A 22,796-nucleotide genomic window follows, 5' to 3' on the forward strand; every position below is an offset into this window, starting at 1 on the left:
TACCCGCTGGTTTGCGGGGTTCCTCAAGGGGCAGTGTTATCCCCGATGTTATTCAACATCTACATGCTTCCCCTTGCCCAGATTGCCCAGAGGCATAGGCTTGGGTATCACCACTATGCAGATGACACACCCAGCTGTATCTGTTGCTGGGCGGTCAGTCCGAATCTACCCGAGGTGACCTGGAGCGGGCGCTTCAGGATGTGGTGGGTTGGCTTAGGCTGAGCCAATTGAAATTGAATCCAATGAAGACGGAGGTCCTGTGCCTGAGATGGAGTGGCTCGAGGGAGCGATCCCACTACCGACCTTCAATGGGGCGCCATTGGTGCCAGCGCCGAGGGTCAGGAGTCTGGGAGTGCTCCTGGACGCTGCCCTAACAATGGAGGCCCAGGTAGCAGCCACTGTCAAGGCAGCCTTTTACCATCTGCGGCTGATTAGGCAGATGGTTTCCTTCCTCAAATGCAATTACCTGGCAACAGTGATCCACACTATGGTCACCTCGAGGTTAGACTACTGCAATGATCTCTACATGGGGCTGCCCTTGTCCCAAATCCGGAAGCTGCAGCTGGTGCAAAATGCGGTGGCCAGGCTGTTGATGGGTCTCTCCATACGAGACCACATCCAGCCTGTGCTGAAGGCATTGTACTAGCTGCCAATAGCATACCAGATTCGCTTCAAGGTGCTGGTTTTGACATTTAAAGCCCTATATGGTTGGTGGCCTGCCTACCTGAGGGACCGCCCCAGAGAGTACTGAGGTCAGGGTCACAAAATCACCTGACTCTCCCTGGTGTGGAAGATGCCAGATTGGCCATTATGAGGGCTAGGGCTTTTTCAGTGGCGGCTCCACACTGGTGGAATGAGCTCCCGGAAGACATCAGGGCCCTGCGGGACCTTTTACAGTTCCGCAGGGCCTGTAAAACAGAGCTCTTCCACCAGGCCTTCGGTTAGGCGCCGCCACTGACAACCATTGCAAACTGAACATACCCCAGCCCTATGTAACAACGCCGGATATGGCCTCTCTCCAGCGGACCATGTATAGAAATTTCCCGCCATCTGTTTATATTTAGCACTTTATGTAATTGTTCGTATTGAAATTTTATTGTATTTATTGGTTTTATTGTATTTTAACTTGTGTAAGCCACCTTGAGCCAGTTTGCACCGGCAAGGCAGGATACAAATTGAAGGTAAATAAATAAAATAAAATAAATTGTTCTTAAAAGTCTCTAGCCCCTTTTGTTGTGGAGATATTCAGGGAAAGGCATATCTCTGCAATGGAAGGGGCTAGAGATTTGCGTATTTTAATGAAAGCCAGGAAATCTGAAGATTTAGTAGCTAAATCTTTGTAAGATTATAATGAGATGTCACCTGTCAGGTTTTTTTTTAAAAAAAATCCCTCTAGTGGCAGGAGGGGGACACGGCCACAATGGAAGACTGGAGCAGAGAAAATGGCAACAATGTAGGCAGGACTAGGAAATTCTGGGCTTTCTGTCTTCACGAGTGCCACCCAAAACATCGCAGCAAATCAGGTTTGACAAAGATGGGAAAGACTGAGGAGGTGTACAGATGTATCATGATGCAGCAGGAAGGGGGCCTGTTTCCAGTAACATCCAACTTGGGGCAAGCCACCTGTACAGAAAGTTACCCATGTGATACATAGGCTTACAAACATGTGCTTGACTGTAGCATATATTGCATTTCTTGAGATGTCTGTAAAGGATTTAATGTGTACCCATAAAATTGTTACGAGCCAAATGGACATGAAAGCACACCTTTCTAGAAGACGGAGGGTAGAATGAAAAGAATAATGCATTATTCCACCCATGCTAGTGTAATCATTCCCTATTCCCTGCTTTGAGGTTTGTCACTTTATCAGTTTTCCAAAATAATTGATGCTGATTGCTGACTAATCAGTTTGTACTTCTTTTTTGCAGGAGAACTGCAAAGAAAAATTGGCCTGAAGGTACTCGAAATGAGAGGGAATGCGGTGGTTGGCTACTTGCAGTGCTTTGATCTGGAGGGAGAATCTGGACTGGTAGTACGAGCCATAGGAACAGCCTGTACCTTGGATAAATTAAGTAACACACCAGCATTCTTACCCTCATGTAATTCCCCATCCAAAGAAATGAAGGAGTAAGTATGAGTCAGTGTTTCCTGGAAAGAATTTTTCATGTTTTCTCTCTAGACTCAATCAATTTTACATAAAAATTCAGTTATCTCTCCCCCTCCTTTCAGTTCACATTTTGGTTTGTTTCCCCTTTCTTGTTGTTATACTTTTTCAGATTTGATTTGAATTGAAAAATTAGAGGGGCTTGTAATGAACTGTTTGACCCAGTGCTACAGAAATAAACCTTAGTATGACAGATGCCTCTGTGTAGTAAAACCATATGTAACTCTTGCAGCCACTGCACAACGTATTGACGTTGGGATCTGCCTCGTCTAGCTCGCAACTCAAGATGCTGTTCTTTATGGCTGAACTGGCACAAATAGGATGTTGTATCTTCTCATGGGGTTTTTTGTTACAGTGCTTTTAATGTGAATATATCGTACTTTTAACCTTTTATGGAAATAACATTTGTTGTATAGGTCAGCATTTTGATCACGTTCTACCGTAGTATAAGCTAATACTACATTTTTTTTGCCAGTACTGTTCTTTCAGCTGCCTTTTTGTTACTTGACTCTTGTATAGAACAAGCTGTATTATGCTGCCCCCCCTGGCTTGAAACAGTTGGCGAAGGGCCAGCCTTCAGCTCAGGAGAAGTTCACAAAGTTCAAATTCAATTTTTAGCATGAGCAAGTCAAATAAAAATAGTCGCATGCCGGTCCAAAAGCACCTTGTTTGGGAAAGCCAAATTGCCAATGAAAATGAAGCAAGTTACTCTTTGTGTAATGACGTTGCCTGTCTCGTGTAACTCGCAATACATAAAGGGGCTTACACATGCCCCCTTTTTGTAAATAGGGGGATTAGCTAGCAATACTAAGATTGAATTTTCAAGAACGTCTAATTTAGGAACTTCTCTACCAGTGAATGTTGTTCTTACCTATATGTTTGGGAAATAATCTTCTCCCCAGAATGAACAGTGTATTCTCCCTGTCTTTGCACGTTATCGCCACCAGCATTGCTGAATCTGAGGGTTCACTCACGCAGTATATAGCTTAATATATGCTGACCAGCTAACGGAATGATCCCTCCTGCTTAGACACACAGCTAAGCTTGTCACGTTCTCCTTTCATACCGTAGTAAAGATAGCATGATTTGTATGAGCTCTTGCAGGAAGCACTGGGAAAGTTATGCAAGCCAGACTTGCTTGATAGCTAAATTTGGAATGCCAAGCGAAGGCCAGAGGTTGTGCGGTTTACTGTGTGTCTCTCAGGTTACAGTGGCAAAATAATCTTCTACCTAAGTTCACATTGTTTAAGCATATAAATAGATCTAATTAGCCATCAGCTTCTACCAGATCTATTTAGTATCGACGTCAAAGATTTCATTAAGGCAAAAAAGTCTTTGTGGATTTGATGTCTGTAGACGCCACTGGCTGTGTTTGCTTACTTCTGCTTTCAACTTGAGCATGTCTGGATATAGCTGCATCTGTGGTTTCATGCAACCTAACAATGCCGCCCACAATCATTGGCTTCTCTTACTAGCCTGTTTGCGCTCTCCACTAACTGTCTCCTCTCCCCAGTTTTTTGTGGCTTCCCTGGAGGGCTGTTCACATGCCTGATAACCTGCAACTCTGGATGCCGCTCCTATATTTGTTGTCGTTCCACCTCTAGAAGAAAATGGAAACGGGCCCTCTCTTTTGCATGCTAGAATTTTATATATTTTTGGAAGCAAAATCAGCCCACCGAATTCTGTCATGCTGAGTTCAGGTTCAGTGCTTGCAAGACTTAGCAGACGGCTCCTTCCCCCCCCAGTTAATTAACCAATTGCCATAAATATGATTACATTTTAACACTTAGCTGCTACTATTAAGATTTTATCCTGTCTCTTAGAGCAGGGGTGTTAAAACTCGAGTGAGTCGAAGGGACAGCTTCCTCACGTGGCAAATTCTAAGGGGGTTCATCCATAAGTCTTCATCCCAAAAAAGCCAGCTTCGTCTCAGTTTGATGATTGATTTGTCAGACAACACTTTGCGATGGCCATCTGTTGCAAGTGTTTTTGTTCCTGAAGAGTATAGTTGGATAGAAAGAAGACTGTGGAATAGGATCGGTTCTCAAAGGCCACTTTCGAGACCCGCCTGGCTCACCTCTTCAGGGGGTGGAGGGGACCACAAACTTGTTGCAGCTTTGCCTTAAGCACGAGGCGATTTACCTGGCAAAGCAGATCCATTTCAACTGTGGGTCCACTTGTCAGTAAACATGCCAGCCTGCCATTTTGTGGCTCATTGGCCTTGAAAAAGTTTGAACGCTGCAATGTTCATTAGCGGTGCCACGGGCTGTGTTGGGGGAACCCCAAAGGGACCAATAAGGCCCCGGAGCTTTACGTTTGACACCCCTGCTTTATTTAGAGCCTACTTCTCTTTTTTAAAAAAGTTTTCTCCAATAACTAAAAATGACCCTGAAATAATTTTAAAATGTAACTTTGCAATCTCTTGTATGTATTTTTTTTTTCTTTCCCCTCCGCCTTGACTGCAAATTCTCTCAGGTCTCCGCTGGCTCACCCATCAAGCCATGGATGTCGTTCGACTCACAACAGCCCAATTCACACTGCTACTGGCTCACGGCTAACTCAGAACTTCTCTGTGTCAGTTCCCACACTCGTCTACACTGGTACGAGACTGCTCAGACTCGGAAGCTGGGGAGAGGCAGGTCACAGGCGCAGTGGCCACAGAGGGCAGGCAGGCAGGCAGTGTAGGCAGGTACCACTCAGCTTTTCTCACCGAGAGTCCTCCTAGGAAAAACTTATCTCAGGGTTCGTCCGATAAAAGAGAGACTGGAAGGATGGTGTGTATCTTCAGTCTCTCTCTTTTTGTTTGTTTTTCCTTTTCAGTAGTAAAATGAGAAACCCAAGATGCTCATTTGTTTTGTTTGTGTGTGTGTGCGTGCGTGCGTGGGGGGGGGAGTTGCACATCTTGATTGGAAGAAGCATGCATCCGGACAACAGGTAAGGCATCACTGAACATAACATAAAGGTTTGGTAATATAACGGTACCCAGTATGGTTTTCTTCTTTGTTTCTTCTTCTTTGTTTTTTGCTGTGGCACAGCACAGATGCTAAAGGATAAGGAAACATGTTTTTTTTTCCACTCGGAGATATATATGTGTGTGTATATAAATGTGTATGTGTGTGTCTATAAACACACAGATATATAAATTTGCAATCATTGCTCTGTTTTCCTTTTTGATAATCTGGTTCAAGAATTTTATATTCTGACAGGTTTACTCTCCTTTGCCTTTCAGCAATGGATATATATATATTTTAACAGGTTTTACTTCCTTTGCCAGTTTTTCTTGGTTTTGATGCTTCATGCCTTAGCTGTTTTTGTTGTTGTTGCTTTGTGTGCTAATAAATATTTTCCATCTGTCTGTATAGTGTTGAGTTGATGAACCAGCAGAGTTGGTTTATTTTATTTTTGCTTTGGCCTCGTATCCAGCTTCACATTTCCAGACAATTGTTGGCCCCCCCACCCCGGTCCCTCCCCACGTCCTGTTGTTGGATCATGCTGCTGTCAGCCCGGTCCTTTGCCACAGGATCACTGAATCTGTTTCCACCTTCTTCTGGCAGGATTGCATTCAATGAAGATCCCAATCCCAATCCTCATTCATCAGGACCCTCCACCCCTCTGAAAAACCAAATCTATTCCTTTTCACCTTCCAAGTCCTACAGTCGACAGTCCTCTTCTTCTGACACAGATTTGAGTTTGACACCCAAAACGGGTAAGGCGCTTCCACCCACTTTATTTTGATTTGTTTCTTTGTTCCCTTTTGATTTGTGTTTCTACTTTTGCTTTTCACTCCTTTCTCTTTTCTCTTTTTGTTTTGTTTTGTTTTGTTTTGCCGTGTAAATTTAAAATGCCACTGGGAATAGTGGATTTCTCACGGTATAAATAGTGCTTGAAAGCACCTCTTTGCATAACTGTGACGTAACCCATTGTGCCATGTAGTGTAGTGTACAAGACAGTTTCTGCAGACTGACAACTTAACACACCAGAATTAGAGTCCCTCAGAATTGTCTTTTAATTTCCTCCACGTCATATTGCAAATTATGGGGATAAAATGTCACCATAATCTGTTGGGGAAAGAGTTTTGCATGTGTTTTCTAACGGCTAACCTCTAAAAATGTCTCTCTGTACCTGCTTTTCTTGATAACTGACCATCTGTTCACCAAGCTGAGACATTAGAAAGGCTGGTACTGCCCGCTGCGCTGTTTCCAAGCTTTGTAGAACTAGCCTTGCTTTAATGCGGTGTTCGGTTCTTATCACCGTGCTTGGTTTTTTAAATGTCTCAATTGTTTAATTTGCATAATTCCGCTGAGTATGTGTTTGCCTTTTTTGCTGAAACATGTCTTAAGATAGGACAAAGCCAGTGATTATTTTCGTTATGTATATATGGAGTAGATGCATACCATATTGGAAAAAAAACCCCAAAATGCCATCGTTTATTTTCACGCTTCTGTTTTTAGTCTTCCTGCTAATTCAGTTGTTCTCAAACTGGGGTGAGCTCCTCGTGGTAGGGGCCAGTTGAGAGAAGGTTGTGTGCGTGAAGATTTGAGCAGAGGCCAGATCCTGGGGCAGACGATACTTTCCTCCTCTTCCAGCCAAGTCTCAGATGGGCTGAATGCCCTGTAACAGAGGAGCTGCAGTTATTCCTATTGGGTTTCTGGGATGTCTATATCCAGGTGGGGGCTGGAGATCTCCCAGAATCTCACCTGAGCTCCAGACCACTTAGATAGCTTACTCATTTATTATGTATTTATTTAAAACATGTATTCCACTTTCGCCAGAGAAAATGGCTGCTTTAGAAGGTGGACTGTGTGGCATTGTACCCCACTGTGGTCCCTCCCTTTCCTGAAACCCACCCTCCCAGGCTCCACCCTCAAATCTCCAGGTGTTTCCGAACCCGGAGGTAGCCCTCTCTGTATCCTCATATGGTTTCCAAGGAAGAGGGCTCAGTAAAAAGCTGCTGTTTTACAATGATTTCATATGTGCATATGTTCAGAAAAGGTTAGTCATAATGCCATTATTGGATTAGTATCCAATCCACAAATCCTTCCATATAGCAGCAGGCAGCATGCATACAGTTTGGGGCAGGAATCTGCATGTAATTACCTGGGTAAATGATGTGGGGAGAGTTCAGAAAACTTAAGAATTTGCCGAAGTTTGAGAAACACTGTGCAGATTGCATGGCCGTGGCCCTGGGTCTTCATGTAGCGTGCATTCGCTGCTTCGTTCCTTTTTAATTCTATGAGACACTGAAATGCTGCACGATGCCTAATACCTTTAGCTGTGGCCAAATAGTAATGGCTTTAGTCTCCACCCTCTTTCTTTTGTTTCCTGTTCTTAGTTAGTTAATAAGTTAGGGAAAGTATCTTAACCATCTGCCTTTTATTCCCTTGAGGCTATGTGTGTTTAAAAGGGGTATGTCTTTATCTTGCATTAATATTTTTGCCAGATAAAGAGATACGTGCTCTTTTACCTGTTCACGTAAGACTATAGTTAATATCTTGTTTATATACAAATAAATGCCGTCCTTGTCTTTATGAAGGCAGAGAAATGGAAAACAGGTTATTACCAAATTCTTTCGAAGAGTATGTGACTGTTAATATGTATGAAGTACACATGGGAAGTGCAGTGATATTCATGCATAATTACTTCATACATAATGTGGAACAAGATCAATGACTACAAGCCTTCACATAATCTGCCTGTTTATGTTCCACTGAAATCAGTGGGATTTAAGGTTTAAATTTGGGCACAAATTTGGGGTCCATGGGCAGGTTCCAGATGTGAAAACTAGTCCAGTGTAGGGATGCCAGCCTCCAAATGGGACCTGGGGATCCCCCAGAATCAGTTCCCCTGGAGAAAATGGATGCTTTGGAGTGTGGACACTATGACATTGTATCTTGTTGAAGTCCCTGTCCTCCCCAGACTCCAAATCTCCAGACGTTTTCCAACCTGGAGCTGGCAGCTCCCCCCCCCCACCAGTGGTCAGGGGGGCCTGGCAATCCTAGTCCATCGAGCTTGGGGGAGCTCACCCTTTTCAAACACTTGCCCCTCATGCTTCATGCAAAAAACCTGCTTTTGAAGCTAGGGGAGTTTCAGGAGTTGTTTTCTGCTGTGGTGGTTCAAATTAAAAAACAAGATTTTCATGAATAAGCGCAAACTTAATCCAAATTAGCTCTGTGGATCCTAGCGCACATCCTTAAAAACTGGAACACAGGGATGAGGAGGCAGATGCGTTGTCCTTCTAAATTTATCTCCAGTGACGGAGGCAATCAAAATAATTTTGGGATTTGCCTCTAGCAGATTGTAGCTTGGGGATGAGAAGTTCAGCATTAAAGGCTCGGTACAAGGATCTTTCGAGAGTGCTCTGCCGATGCAAGCTTGGTGTCTTAAGTGTGCTATTTTGGACAGGCTGACCAGATAACCTAACCAATAAAAAAAGCATTGCTAGCTATTTTTTCTAAGCCGATGCTTTGGTGATCACCCAAATATATATATATGTGGAGGAAATTGAGAAGATGGGAATCCATCCTTTTTATTTTGGGGCATAAAAAAACCCTTCAGTCTCCTCTTAAAATTTGTCCCATTGGGCACAATAATGGAGCAACAAATGCTTAAGATCAATTTTTTTTAAAAAAATTAAGACTTCAGACCCTCAAAATGTGTATCTGCTCTGAGTAAAGCCCAGTATCCCTGGTTTTTAGATCCCTGGGGAGTTGCCCCCAGGCATATTTAAATTTCGACCAGCAGTTGGCATGTAAACTAACTTAAAGGCCCCTGAACGCTTGATTCCTTTTCATTTTTTGGAAAAAAGGGGCGGTGTTAAATGCTAGTTGAATAATACGCTCATGTTCATTGCAGTGCTGTGTTGTCATCTCATTTACTTTATGTCGGTAATTGCTTATTCATATACCACGAGGCTGCCTGTTTGGTTATCCCCCCCCCCAAAAAAAAAACCCCAAGATTTTGCTTGATTCATCTTACTTTTTTCTCCTTCTGAGTTCTTTTCAGTCACCTCCTGAAGTCTTCATCTTTTCTCTGCTGTTTCCCTCCGCAGCCCTTTCCCCGCAGGGGCCTAGGATCCTCCTGTTTCCCAGCTCCCCCCCACACTCTCTTAAACCGCCCTCTCTCCTTCACTGGGGCTCTAGCCTTAGCCCTCTTCACTCTAGCCACGCCAGCCCAGTTTTGAGGAAAAGCCTTTCTTTCACTGAAGAGCTGCTTCTGGCTGTTTCTGGTAGGATGAATCTTAAAATAGCTTTGATGTTTATATATATTAGTAGTCTCTGCAGTGGCACTCAGCACAGCCGAAAAGCTTTCCGTGGTTCCCTCCCCCCCCCACCTTTTCTGCTCCCAAAACTGCTGGCTACATGACAGTCGCAAAGCTCCGTTGCTAAACTAGGGTTGCCAACCTCCATGTGGGGTCGGGAGATCTCCTGGAATTACCATTGATCTCCAGTCGGCAGAGCCCGTGGCGGAAAAATGGCTGCTTTGGGAGGTGGACTCTCTAGCATTACACCCCGCCCACCCAGGCTCCAGCCCCAAACCTCCAAGAATTTCGAAACCCGGATTTAAGAAGCCCATGCAAAACAGGTCTTTCAGTTTACCTTAATTTTTTTTTAAATTAAAAGTTTGGTTAATATTTAAAGGAAATTCTTTTAATCTTTTTTTAAAAAACAATCCTGATTTTTTCTGTTCCTCAAAACATCTCACTATGTTAGCAACTGGCCTTTTTTTCTTTTTCTTTTAACCATTAGTTCTTTTCCTTTCACTTGTGAATGTTCCTCTGTTTCATTTGGAACAATCCCTTCTTCCTCCACTCATGTTACTCTGTTGAACTCATGTCGCCATCAGCCATATTAGTTAGCTGTATCGTATCTGCAGTTTGAAATGCCACTGTGATTTGTTCCCGGACTGAACATTTGCTTTGCTTGTTTTTTTCTTCCCCCCCACAGATCACTAGATTACCTTGCCAAATACACACCTTGTCGCTGTTTGCTTTGTACGGATTACTGCTTTGGTTGATCTCTTGTTTTAAACTATTATTTTTGGAGGGATATGTTTCATCTCCACTAACAGCATCCATTTCATTTATCTCCCTCTTTTTAGTATTGTATAGCCCCTTGGGAGTTAGGTCTAATTTCAAGAAGTCCAGTTCGACTGGTTCAATAATGCAGAACGGGGACTATACAGATGCTAATATTCTGTTTCCTTATCCAAAAGCAGCTAAAAATATTTCCGTAAATAAGATTCTTGGGCAGTCATAATACCTCTGAGAATGATGAGTGTGTTATAGATTTCAGACCACTGATGCGAGCAGTCTTGTTACTCCTTTGGGCACTTCTAGAAATGTTGAGAAACAGTAGTGGGCACCACCAAAAAATGTATTTTGTGAGGGGGTAGGCTGATGAGAGGTTGTGTTCTGGCCATCTGTTTGGCTATGGCTCTTTGCTTTGGGGAAGAGATGTTGTTTGGTTTCATTTTCCAAGGGAAGAGGACATTGTGTTTCTTCATGCCCACTGGAAGAGGATTCCAAGCCCAGAAAGTTAAGAAAGTTTGTGTCTAGGGTCAGTCCCAAGAGCCCATAGCTACGTCACACCTGTTTGGGATGACCTCAGTGCTTTCCTAGTCCATCAGCTGGTAGGAGCATTCTAAAACGCCGTCTTTCCCCACTGTCCCATTAAAGACCCTTTGGATTTTATCCCTCAGACTCAAGAAAGTAAGCAGGTGCCAGGAGAAACATCAGCTAGTCATATTGGGAATAATTAGCTAATGTAGGTCAAGCCACTTACAAATCCATGGTTCCGTGTGTGTTGGATTGGGTTTGTGAACTTGCAAGTGGTTCCTTTTCAGCCAGTATTTAGGTGTCTGCACAAGATTCGCAGTTTCTAGAAATCTCACTTTTTTAAAATTTATGGATGAGATATATTAGCTAGAACTACCTTACTGTTTTTAAGCAAGTTAACTTATTACAACTGTGGGTCTTCTTAAAGACTTGCTTAGTCTTTTTAAAATAGGCAGTTGCATGGAATGCTAATTTAGTGTCTTCATTAATAGTTTTGCCCTTGGTATTCTTAAGGAGCTGTGGTGGCTCAAGTGGTTAAGACGCTGAACAGCAGGCTGGAACGTCGGTAGTTCAGTAGTTCAAGACCCAAATGCCGCATGACGGAGTGAGCCCCTGTCTCTGGTTCCAGCTCCTGCCAACCTAGCAGTTCGAAAGCAAGAAATTGCAAGTAAATAAATAGGTACCGCTTCGGTGGGAAGGTAACAGCGTTCCGTGCGCCTTGGCGTTTAGTCATGCCGGCCACATCACCACGGAAACGTCTTCGGACAGCGCTGGCTCTTCGGCTTGGAAACGGAAATGAGCACCGCAACCCTAGAGTCGGATTCGACTGGCTTTCGAGCAAGGGAAACCTTTACCTTTACCTTTATTCTTTCTCAGGCACTCCTGTACAAGTCCCATTTATTTTAGTCAGACTTACCCAAAAGCGTTCTAGTGAACTGCATCCTGTGGGAGAGAATATATACATTGCATCTCTGATTTGTCAGAATTGAGATGATTTATGAGTAATGCTGTTCCAGCAGGCGAAGGAAAGACTAGGCAGCACTGAAACCATCTCAGTGATCAAGTAATCTAAGAGAACTGGATTATTTTAGATGAATGACTTAAAAACATTAATGCATCATGTCTAATATTTTGTTACTGTAGACATTGGAAAATTATACTTTACAAAATGTGAGCATTAACTAGTTCACACAGTATAATAGAAATGTTCAGGGGTGTGCCACTAATATACGACAATATCATCAAGATCTGGATCACTCCACTGTTGCGGAGCAAAGATATTTTGAGTACTCCTGGAACCTATTAACTCCTGACAATGGAGGGGAAAGACCAATTGGTTGGATCCGATCCATTGTTCTATCAGTGGAAGGCAACGACAGTGATTGATCTTTCCTATATTCTCCCCTTAGCAGTCCCTTCCAAACCTGGGAAGGCTGATTTCTGGACTCACTGGACCAGTGTGGACTAAAAGCCACGCAGGTTGCAGGGGCTGCAGGTGGAAGGGGGCGAAATCACTTCCTGCCTATTGTGGAAGAGGGACAAAGTGAGATTCTACCCCTACCCCTCCTTGCTGCAGCCATGTGGCGGTTAGTCCATATGAGTTCCATGACCCCATGAATCTGCCTTCCCAGTGCTGGAATGTACAGTTCTGGGGGAGGAGAATGCAGGAAAGATCTATAACCCTTGCATGTAAGGATTGCCGATTCCCACCCAGTATCCCAGTTCCCCTCATTACCTACAGTATGATGAGTACCTTTAATATGATACCCACGGTTCATGAATGTTTTACCGTAATTGATGAGATAAATGTGAAAGGGAGTCAGAGACATGCCTTTGGAATTCTGGCAAAGGTATTATCAGTGACAGAATGATCAAATATTTAAACTTTGTTCCTGTTCAAAGTAAACCCCTTTTATCTTGCTTTATATACTGGTATGCATTTAGTTTAGTGTGAGTTTTAGAGGCCTTTGACAGTGTCAATTAAATACTTAGGGTTGGATCCAAACGGCTTTTTCCATTGGTGAAAAAGGGGAGAGAGGGTTCCCTTGGCCCACCAAAAAGGTTAATGTGGAGATCATAGGTCCTGCACGGACTGAAGGCATGTGGGGCAGAGGCTGTAGTACCATTGGTGAAAAAGGGGAGAGGGGGTTCCCTTGGCCCACCAAAAAGGTTAACGTGGAGATCATGGGTCCTGCACGGGCTGAAGGCATGTGGGGCAGAGGCTGTAGTAAAGGGTTCAGTTAGGCGAAATGGAGTGAAAAAGCTCACTGGCTGGATCCAACCCGTAGATTTTATGACTTCTCACAACTAGAAGAAAGGCTGAAGTGTCATCTCTTTCTCATAGCAAATGCATGACTTCTGTATTAAAGGTAAATGACTTCCGCTTCTGACTTTGTAAATTTAACTCTTTGTAATTATGAGTACATTTGTTCATAGTCCCAACATTTGCCATCTCTCCCCCCCCCCCCCCAAAGAATCAGAATAATGCATCATTTAACTCTTTTATCTGGCTCTTACTTATATGTGAATGTTCTTTAGGAATGGGCAGTGGGAGTGCTGGAAAAGAAGGGGGGCCATTAAAAGCTCTGTTAAGACAACAAACTCAGTCGGCTCTGGAGCAAAGGGTAAGAAAAGCATGATAAACCTCCTTTGTACTTTAAGTGTCTAAAGCCAATCGTAGTAGAAACTTCTCTGTACCAACTGTTCAATGTTTCCCTTTCCACTAAGCAGCTGTTCTTGACCAGCCTTGATTCTGCACCATGGCGGATGTAATCTTTTTCCGCATGAGAGAATTAAAGGGAGATCCAGTTTGAGAACATGTCTGGATTGTACAGACCTCTGTCATGTCCGTGTCTGCTTTGTTTTCCTCAAAATCTGATAATCGCTGTTCAATAACTCTTTTTGATTAAGCACTTTCTAGTCAACAGTGTTTAATTTAGCAGAATTTCAAAAAGCAGACACAGCAATTTGGGGAGTCTACAAGATTTGAACCTAATTGAAATTCTTCATAAATCACTGGTTTCTTCACTAATGGTCAATTTTAACCTGGATTTAGAGGGCTGTGCCCAGTGCTGCATAATTGAAACCATATATACCTGCTCCATTACAAATGTGGACTAGTTCAAAATAATGAATCGTGACATTTAGCTTGTTATAAGTGGATGATTCTCTTTTCATTTCTTGTGTTATCCGTTGCTAAGGGAGGATCGCCTCATAGGTTCTGTAGAACGCGGGTAGGTTCTAAATTGTTGTGTGACATTATTGTTAAAGCCTTCTTTTGTGTTAGTTTTATTTCGAGATCCATTTTCTAGCTTGGGATTTTTCTTTTAGAAATTTGGGGTTCTGTCGGCAACATTTTCTTTGGATGCCTTATTAAAAATGCTCCGTATGCACAATTAAAAGTATTTCTTCTGAGGCCATGTAGCAAGCCCAACTCCTGCTCAGCCAACAATCTGCATGACTGTGCATTTCACTTAACTTTTCATTCCATTCCAAATAGAGTACATAGCTTTATTTTCTAATGTGTTAATTTGAAAGTGAACTAACAGAGATACCTCAAGTTTTACATCATGCCCTTCTCCTAATGGTTTAAACGTCTTGTGGGGACTGATTTCGTTGTTTCGGTGGAAATGCTGTGAAGTTTTTTAAATACATTTTTAAAAGCTTGATGGGAAAACTGTTTTATTAGCTTAATCGATAAAGCTGCTTAAGCCCTGAACCGTCTCTAGAAAATGAGGCAAATCGTTTAAAAGATGAACATAAACTGTATAGTTTCAGTTGTAAAAACAAGCATATCAAACCTTTGCACCAGTATGTGTGTCTGATCACTGTGTGTTAGAGATACGGTTTAAATGACGTCCATTTCCTTTCCCCCCCTGTCAAGTCAAACCCATTCTTAGCTTAGTATGGCAGTCCAAACACAGCTGCCCCATTGGTTTCCTGCATTGGTTTCCGTGGGTTATGCTAAAGCATTTGACTGCATCCCTCAGTGGCACCAGTTCCGCTGACTATGATATGAGAAAGTGACGTGGCTGGGACCAAGAGGCAAAAAGAATGACTGTGGGGGCGGAGATCCCTGCAGCCCAATGTGTACTGTTATTTCTCCACTTATAAAACTGTCTTGTCTGTCTTGTCTCAAACTTGGGTCCTTAACGCGGTGTCCTAGAAGCTGTATTGAAACTCTCAAATGAGGGGGGCATGAAGTAATCTTCGTTCATCAGCACACATATACTAATTGGCATACTACTGTGTGATTGCACAGCCATCTTTCTTTTATGTCCACAATGTTGTTTTTCTGGCAATCACGATTAAAAAGGAACTGAACGGAGACAATTAGGAGAGGTGGCGGAAAGTGCCATCAAGTTGCAGGCGACTTACAGTGACCCTGTAGGCTTTTCAAGACCAGAAACGTTCAGAGGTGGTTTTGCCATTTCCTGCCTCTGTGTCATGACCCTGGACTTTTCTTGGTGGTCTCCCAATCCAAATACTAGCCAGGGCCAACCCTGCTTAGCTTCTGAGATCTGATGAGATCAGGCTAGCCTGGGCCATCCAGGTCAGGGCAGTTAGGAGATAATTGACTGATAATCTGTTCAGGTTTTCTGCAGCTCAAATGCAGTGGCATTTTGTACAAGGGGGTGGGTTTTATGTTTTTCATAGGATCATAGAACGTTAGAGTTGGACGGGACCTTGTAGGTCATCTAGTCCAACCCCCTGCACTCTGCAGGAGCATAGCCGAAAGATAGCCCTAACACATACCCGTAAGGTGGTCGTCCAGCCTCCGCTTGAGAACGTCCAGCGAAGGAGCATCCACCACCTCCCGAGGCGGTCTGTTCCACTGCTCAACCACTGTTACAATTAGGAAGTTTCTCCTGATATTTAGCTGGTAATGACTCCCTTGCAATTTCCACTCATTAGATCTAGTCTTGCAATCCGGAGCAAGAGAGAATAGATCTGCTCCATCTTTTACATGGCAGCCCTTCAAATACTTGAAGACTACAATCATGTCCCCTCTAAGCCTTCTCTTTCCCAGGCTAAACATACCCAACTCTTTCAGCCTTTCCTCATAAGTCTTGGATTCCAACCCTCTCACCATCCTGGTTGCCCTCTTCTGGACACGCTCGAGCTTGTCAACATCCTTCCTAAAATGTGGTGCCCAAAACTGGACACAGTACTCCAGGTGAGGCCTGACCTTAGCAGAATAGAGCGGAACTACCACCTCCTGTGATCTGGACACAAATGATTAAAGATCACAGAAGCTATTAGTCATGACATCTTCTTGGTCAGAAGCAGTTTAAATCTGAGTACCAGATCCAAACAATTTTAAATCCCACAGTGTTACAAGATGGGAGTATATCTAGTTTATTTGGCACCGGAGGCATGCTGGAAGACAGCAGATGCTAAATTACAGTTGGTGGGGAAACAGGGTTTGAAAAAGCATCCTCTGTTCTACTGAGGTTGAGATGGCCCTTGAAAAGTCATGATCGTGTCGTCTGAAAAGTAGTAAGAACTGGAGGAAAGTGGGAAATGGGTGTTTTCGGTTCTGATCTCTTGCCCTTTTTTCTATGAAATTTTAAAACGGAGGGGGAAACAATTTTAGTGCCTTTGTTTAAAGTGACCTTTCTGTAGAAGAAACATTCTGAAACGTTAACCAGTACTGTTCCGTACGTCTTCGTTTAAGGCTTTTTGAGCAATATTTCAAAAGTTTGTGGCTGTTGAACAGCCCCCTCTCCACTCAGTACTGTTTTTCGCATTTACAGAATAATTTTTGATCCTATTGAACTAAGCCCATAGATTACCCAAAATGTAGGCTTTATGGTATTGGATTTAGGGGCATCTTTCACTTGTCTCATGTGTTGTAGGAATCATCACAGGTGGTGATTGTTTTTCTCCTTACGAGATAAGAAACATTATGAAATAAACCACTGCTGCATGACTTCCATTTTTTTTTCTTTTTGCATCAGTGCTGCAGAAATGGCAGATGGAAACCAAACCCCTTCCCCCCCATAAATATGCTCACTTGCTTTCCTATTGGCCTCTGGGGAAGCTGCCTTGGTGTCCTGTTGGCCTGTCCCACCAGCTCCTTCATTCTTATACCCCCACTTTTGACACATCACACCTTGGGAGTTGTAGTTCTCAGCTGGCCTTACAGCAACCATAGCAAAGGGAAGTAGAACTGTAACTCCCAAGTTGGGAGTCCCAGGAGGCCATGGGGCATTAGCAGGGAGTCAGTTAAGCTGTTAATTAGTTAAAGTGTTAAACAAGAAGCAGCTTTGGAACTGAAAGGGGTTTGGGGGAAAGGGAAGGCCTGGACATCTCACTGATTACAATTGATCTCCAGATTACAGAGATCAGTCCCCATGGAGAAAATGGTTATTTTGGAGGGTGAGCTCTATGGCATTATACCTCACTGAAGTCCTTCAACAAACCTGTCCCTCCCCTTAGTATTGCCAACCTTCAGGCAGCACCTGGAGAGTTCCAAGATCAGCTCTTCTGAAGAAAATGGCTGCTTTGGGCAGTGGACTCTGGCATTATACCCTGCCTGAGGTCCCTCCCCACCCCATGCCCTGCCCTCCCCAGGCTCTACCCCTGAAATCTACAGGTATTTCCCAACCCAGAGTTGGCAACCCTGTAACTGGCTAAGGAACTGTTTTCCAGACCCTTGAAACCCAGTAAACATGGTATGTGGCTCTCCTACCATACCACCCATTTGGGGCAGCAAAATGACTTGAGATAGCCCTGCCCTGTAGCTAAGCAGAACTAAATAAATATGGCTCGCCTCCCTCTATCTTCCCCTTTCCTCTGCCGCCCCACCAGCCACAGCCAGGACACTCACCTGGAGCCTCTTTCTAGAGCTTGTTGTATTTCTTCCCACAACGGGACTTACTCCTAGTAAATATATAAATCAAACTGGAGCAAGTGAGAAGGTATGGGAGAGTTTTACCTGGATATCCCCACCCACCCCAAATCCTTGGTAGCTTTGTTCATGATTAACGTGAGTGAAATGGTTTTAAATGGTTAATACTGGACTGTGAGACTTTTGTGGGCTGTCTTCCTGACCTTGGAACCAAGATGGATTCCCTCATTTTCATGGCAAAACCCTACTAAGCAGCTACAGTTACAAGTTTTCCTCTCCTTTCTGCATTTATCTTTACGTCAGTTCTTGGGCTCTGAAAGGATGCCTCTGCCATAGCTGCGTTTCATATTCAGGTCCATTGGGCAGCTGAATCGTTTCTGTGACCTTATCATTCTCTGCCTCCCTCTAGCATCTGTCTTGTTCCCCTTCCTTTGCCCTCTGTGTTCGAGGAGCCAATGTACACAAATGAAATCAAAACTGACAAAGAAATGAAAGACCCTTGGTTTGTTGCAGCAACCCAAGTACTGTCCTGTAATCAACTAGTGGTGGGGTGATTAGTGGACTTATTTAAACAGTTCTTACATTGTCCAAACCTGATTTATTCCACTGTTTGGGATGAGTGAGCCCTGTGTTCAGTAAAAATATTACCCGTCTCTACTATGAGGGATGGAAGCTAAAATAAATAATTTTTTTTGGGGGGGGGTTAATTTGTTGCACTATGTTCTATGAACTGTCTTGAGTGGTTTACATTACACACTTTATTAATTTCATTACTTTTACTAGGGCCACACAATGAGGGACTATCTATCAGGCACCCACGGCGGGTCTTAGTTGTTGTTTATTTCACGGAGGTTCTTTCTTCAGTCCGGTGGAAAACCGTCAGTTATATTTTTGGCTTTCTCATGGAAGCCTTGGTTCCCAGGGTGACATTGAGCCAGTCTCTCTAACCCTAATTGTTAAGGCAAAATGAGGAAGAGAAACATCTGCACCATCCCGAGCCCCAGGGATAAAATTGTAATAAATAAAACCCATAGAATCGTGAGCACCCTGTAGTCACTTACTATAGTGTGTGCCTACAAAAAAGATATCTGGATGGGAAGCAAAGGATGCCGTTCTTCCAAGAGATTGCCTTGACAAGACTGACCCAAATTAATTTACCTTGACAGGTCATTTGCATCAACATTAGTGGATGTTCTTGATGGAACTTGCCACTCTTGCAGCTCGGTTTCAAGACTCGCCAGGCCTGTCTTAATATCACACTCTTTATCATTACAGCAATATTGTATACACATGAAGCTCTGCTCTCTCCCAAGCGCATGCACACACATGTAGACGTGAAGCTGCCTCATACTGAATCAGACCACTAGTCCACCACAGTCAGTGTTTTTTACTAGACCGGCAGCAGCTCTCCATGGTCTTAGGTAGAGGTCTCCCACATCACTTCCTGCCAGACTCTTTACCTGGAGATACTGGGGACTGAACTTGGGACATTCTGCATGCCAAGCAGAGGCCCTACGCTGAACCATGACCAATGTTCCCTCTAAGCTGTGAAGTCCTGTGAGCAAAAATTCTACTTTGTGAGCTACTGGCAATACAGTTGTGAGCAAGTACTTTGGCTGCTGCATCCCTCCTGAGCTAAGATAAAAATGTGTGAGCTGGAGGATAAAAAACAGTGAGCTAGCTCACACTAACTCAGCTTAGAGGGAACAGTGACCATGACCCTTTCCCATAGCTACAAAGTGGTACAGTTAGAAATACGGGCACCAGTGTAGAACATCATGATGCCATTGTGCTATGACTCGATTGAAGTCAAAGGGAAGCTTGACATTGACCTTGTTATGTAAGAGATTAAATATTTTACATGTTTCTTCCCGCTTTTTTTTTGGGGGGGAGCCTTTTCGCACCTATTTACAGCACTTGTCAATCCCATCTGTTAGCATGCTAATGTCTCTAGTTCCTTGACTCTTGGGGTTCCTGTTTCTGCACGGTAATTGGAAGCCACAGCCCAGTTGTGCCAACAAGAACTATACTGTAACCGTCGAGTCCCCTGAAAGCTTACTTTAGAAGTTCTGCTAGCTTCACTGGGACTTGGAGTGCATCGGAGTATGGCCTACATATCAAAATAATAACAAATACAACCTTGAGCTCCATGTAGGAGACGTGAGGTAGAAACACAATAAGTAAGGCTTACTTCTGGGTACACATACTTAAGACCAGGCTCAAGCTCTTAATCTCCCGAGGCGTCACATTTCTTTAAAATATGGTCTTTCCCCCTCTCCCCTTAATGCATTTTACTAGTAAATTCTGTTGGGTTCAGCGGAATCTTCCCTCGATGATTTCAGGATTCTGTACGTCCCTATCTCGGAGCAGCATTATGAGGGGGGAAAGTAGCTTTTTGATTGCTTTTGAGGCATCTGCTCACCCCACAGTGCGGGTCTGTGGATGGCATACATTTTGCTTGCCTTACGGAAGCCCCTTTGCCTAACTCCTTCCGCTTTGCTTGTGTTTGAAAAGATTTTTGCATGCTCATTGGTGATAACCAGGATCAGGCACATAAGGTCATCTGTAATTTCTTTTTTCTTCTTCTTCTCATTGGAACAGGAATTTCCTTTTTTTACTTTGACGGCCTTTCCTCCAGGCTTCCTACTCCATGTCGGCGGGGTTGTCAGCGCCCGCTCTGTGAAGCTCTTAGATCGCATCCACAATCCTGGTACGTTACAAGAATAAAAGGGTCTTTTAACGTTATCTTGAGTTTCTATGTCTATTATGTATTTTTTGGGGGGGGTAAGAGATTGTAAAGGGTCGAGCAATTAAGTTGATGGGGAAGCCTATTAACATTTTTAGTGAGCCATCAAATTGTGTAATTCCAGCATGATAACACTTGAGCCAATTACAAAAATGTAGGCTTATTTATTTTACCTTCTGACAAGATTCCGAAAGTCTAAATCTTGCTAGTGCCTAATCGAGAACTTCCAAATGCAAAATTGTGAAGTTTTGTTTTCCAGCTTCCCTTATGCAATTAGATGTTGGCTATTGGCAGATCCTTCCATAATCTAAGCTGACATTCTCTCTTACTTTGTTTTTGATTTGAGTAAAGTCTCCTAAAACAGTTTAAGGTTATCCTGAGATATTTTCTGGACAGCAGCAGAGGGACACTTGGAAGTGGGAAATCCCCTTTTGCGGGAGGGGGGTTTTGCCACTGGAAGGCTGAAATGACATTATCCAAGAGCGGGGCTCTCAACCCCACAGCTAAGAAGTAGGTGGTCTTTCTAGATAGCCCTATTTCTTCTCACTCTTTACAATTTCTCATTCATCCCTATTTCTCTCCATTTTCTTTCTAGGTTTTAGTTACAGGAGGAAAGGGAGTAGTTTAGACTTGGGTGACGGCATCCCCTCAGCTCTAGGAGAGGAGTCTTGCTTCCCTTACTGGAGAGTTCATTCAGATGCAGCTCTGATTTCCTCTCTAATGGAAGGGAAGGATGGAGCACTCTTCCCCTTTAACAGTTGCCAGCAAGGATAGTGAGCGAGAGCACAGTAGCCCTTCTGTGCTTTCCGAAAGCTCTAGAGACTCCTGACATAAATAGCTGGCGAACAAGTAGATTATTTGCCGCCTTGTTCATTCTCACCCAAAAGACCCCAAATTTGTTACAGTAGAAGTTCTGATGGTGTCCTTTGATTGGGGTATATACTCTTTGGTCAACATACTTAACTATCTTGTTCCTTATGGAAACTTCCAGTCAGAGCTCGGAATCTACTCAGAGGAGCCTCGAAAAGGAATCAGAGGCAGGAAAGGGTTAGCACAAGTAAAGTTGTCACCCCCACCCCCAGTGAGAAGTAAAAAGAGTTCAAGTCTCCTAAGAGCCCTGCTGGATCAGACCAGTGGTCCATCTAGTCCAGCTTCCTGCCTGACACAGTGGCCAGCCAGTTCCTCTGGAAGTCCAACAATAGGGCATAGAGGCCGAGGCCTTCCTCTGACGTTGCCTCCTGGCACTGGGATATAGAAGCTGACTGCCTCTGAATGTGGAGGTTCCCTTTAGTCACCATGGCTACTAGCAACTGATAGACCTGTTGTCCCTGAATCTGTCTACCTCCGGGAGTTGGCAGCTGCAAGATATCCACTACTTTACCAAGGAAGTTCTATTGGGGAAATACTTACCTTGAAACCCTTACATTTAGTAGTATCAGAAAGGTCATCCCCACCACTCTTTTCAGCTAGCACAAAGAGATCTGAAAACTGATTTGTCTCTATCTCAGCAGAAGCTGTCTCACTGCAAAATTCTTGGGTGAGGGGCAATGTTGGAAGATTTGGATCTGTCTGTTATTTCAACAGGCCTCCCCTCAGTTTACTTTGATGACTGAGAGGCTGAAGCAGTTTATGATCCTAATCTTAAAGAAGTTAAAATGAGTATCAGCAAAAAACAAAAAAATTCCAACCACTCCAGTTATGCCTGGTTCATTGTTTTAGATATTCTTAATCCATTTTCTTTTGCTTTTTCTCACTGAAGTCTTGTATTTAGAGGTTGTTCCAAATTAGGCAGGGAGAGCCTCCCCCTGTGGATAATTTCTAACTTCCTGTCTCTCACTTCTTGAGAAGGGGGACTTCCTGCTTCCAGAATGGATAGCTTCTAACTTCCTGTTCTGATAGGATTGCCAGCTGTAATTCGAGGGCTCCATTCCGCCACTGGCTGGCGGGGAAAGCTCCACCCCCAAATAGCCCTCTCCCACGGCATATGGTACTCATGCAGGTCCCCCCCCCAGTTTAATGTAGACCTCTCCCCTCTTAACACGTGGTCAGCATTCTTCGCATCTCCCGCACCCCCAGTTTGATGCTTTAAAGCTTGACAGTAACCACAAAAGTGATGATACCATGCTGTATAGCAATCAAAACAGTATTTCTCTTTCATGTCTTTCTGAATCCTGCATTATACAAAAAGGCGCATGAAAGAGAGATGACGCGCAGCATGATGAGCGGCATGAAAGAGAGATGATGACTCTGCTGGAGCATTTTTAGATCTAGCTTCTGCAGGATACATCTCTTTAAACCGCAGAATGTTTGATAAGAAAGCAAGGGGGAAGGTGATGATAGAGAGGGTTGTCAGCCTCCAAGTGGTGGCTGGAGATCTCCTGGAATTACATCTGATCTCCAGGACACACAAATCAGTTCAGCTGGTGAAAATGGCCCCTTTGGAGGGTGGACTCTGTGTCATCATACCTTGCTGGGGTCC

The 22,796-nt window shown here is 43.7% G+C and overlaps 1 protein-coding gene across 1 annotated transcript in view; it reads left to right on the forward strand.

The window, feature by feature from the left end:
- C2CD5 (C2 calcium-dependent domain containing 5) overlaps positions 1-22,796 on the forward strand; it is a 124,023-nt gene that overhangs the window by 28,398 nt on the left and 72,829 nt on the right. Inside the window, exons 6-9 of the mRNA XM_015416466.1 lie at positions 1,929-2,127; positions 5,719-5,870; positions 13,257-13,342; positions 20,173-20,281. Coding sequence (XP_015271952.1) covers positions 1,929-2,127; positions 5,719-5,870; positions 13,257-13,342; positions 20,173-20,281 — 546 coding nt within the window. The remainder of the gene's footprint in view (positions 1-1,928; positions 2,128-5,718; positions 5,871-13,256; positions 13,343-20,172; positions 20,282-22,796) is intronic.

This window comes from Gekko japonicus, unplaced genomic scaffold (assembly GCF_001447785.1).
Source record: "Gekko japonicus isolate JY-2015 unplaced genomic scaffold, Gekko_japonicus_V1.1 scaffold2164, whole genome shotgun sequence".
NCBI classification, from domain to species: Eukaryota; Metazoa; Chordata; class Lepidosauria; order Squamata; family Gekkonidae; genus Gekko; species Gekko japonicus.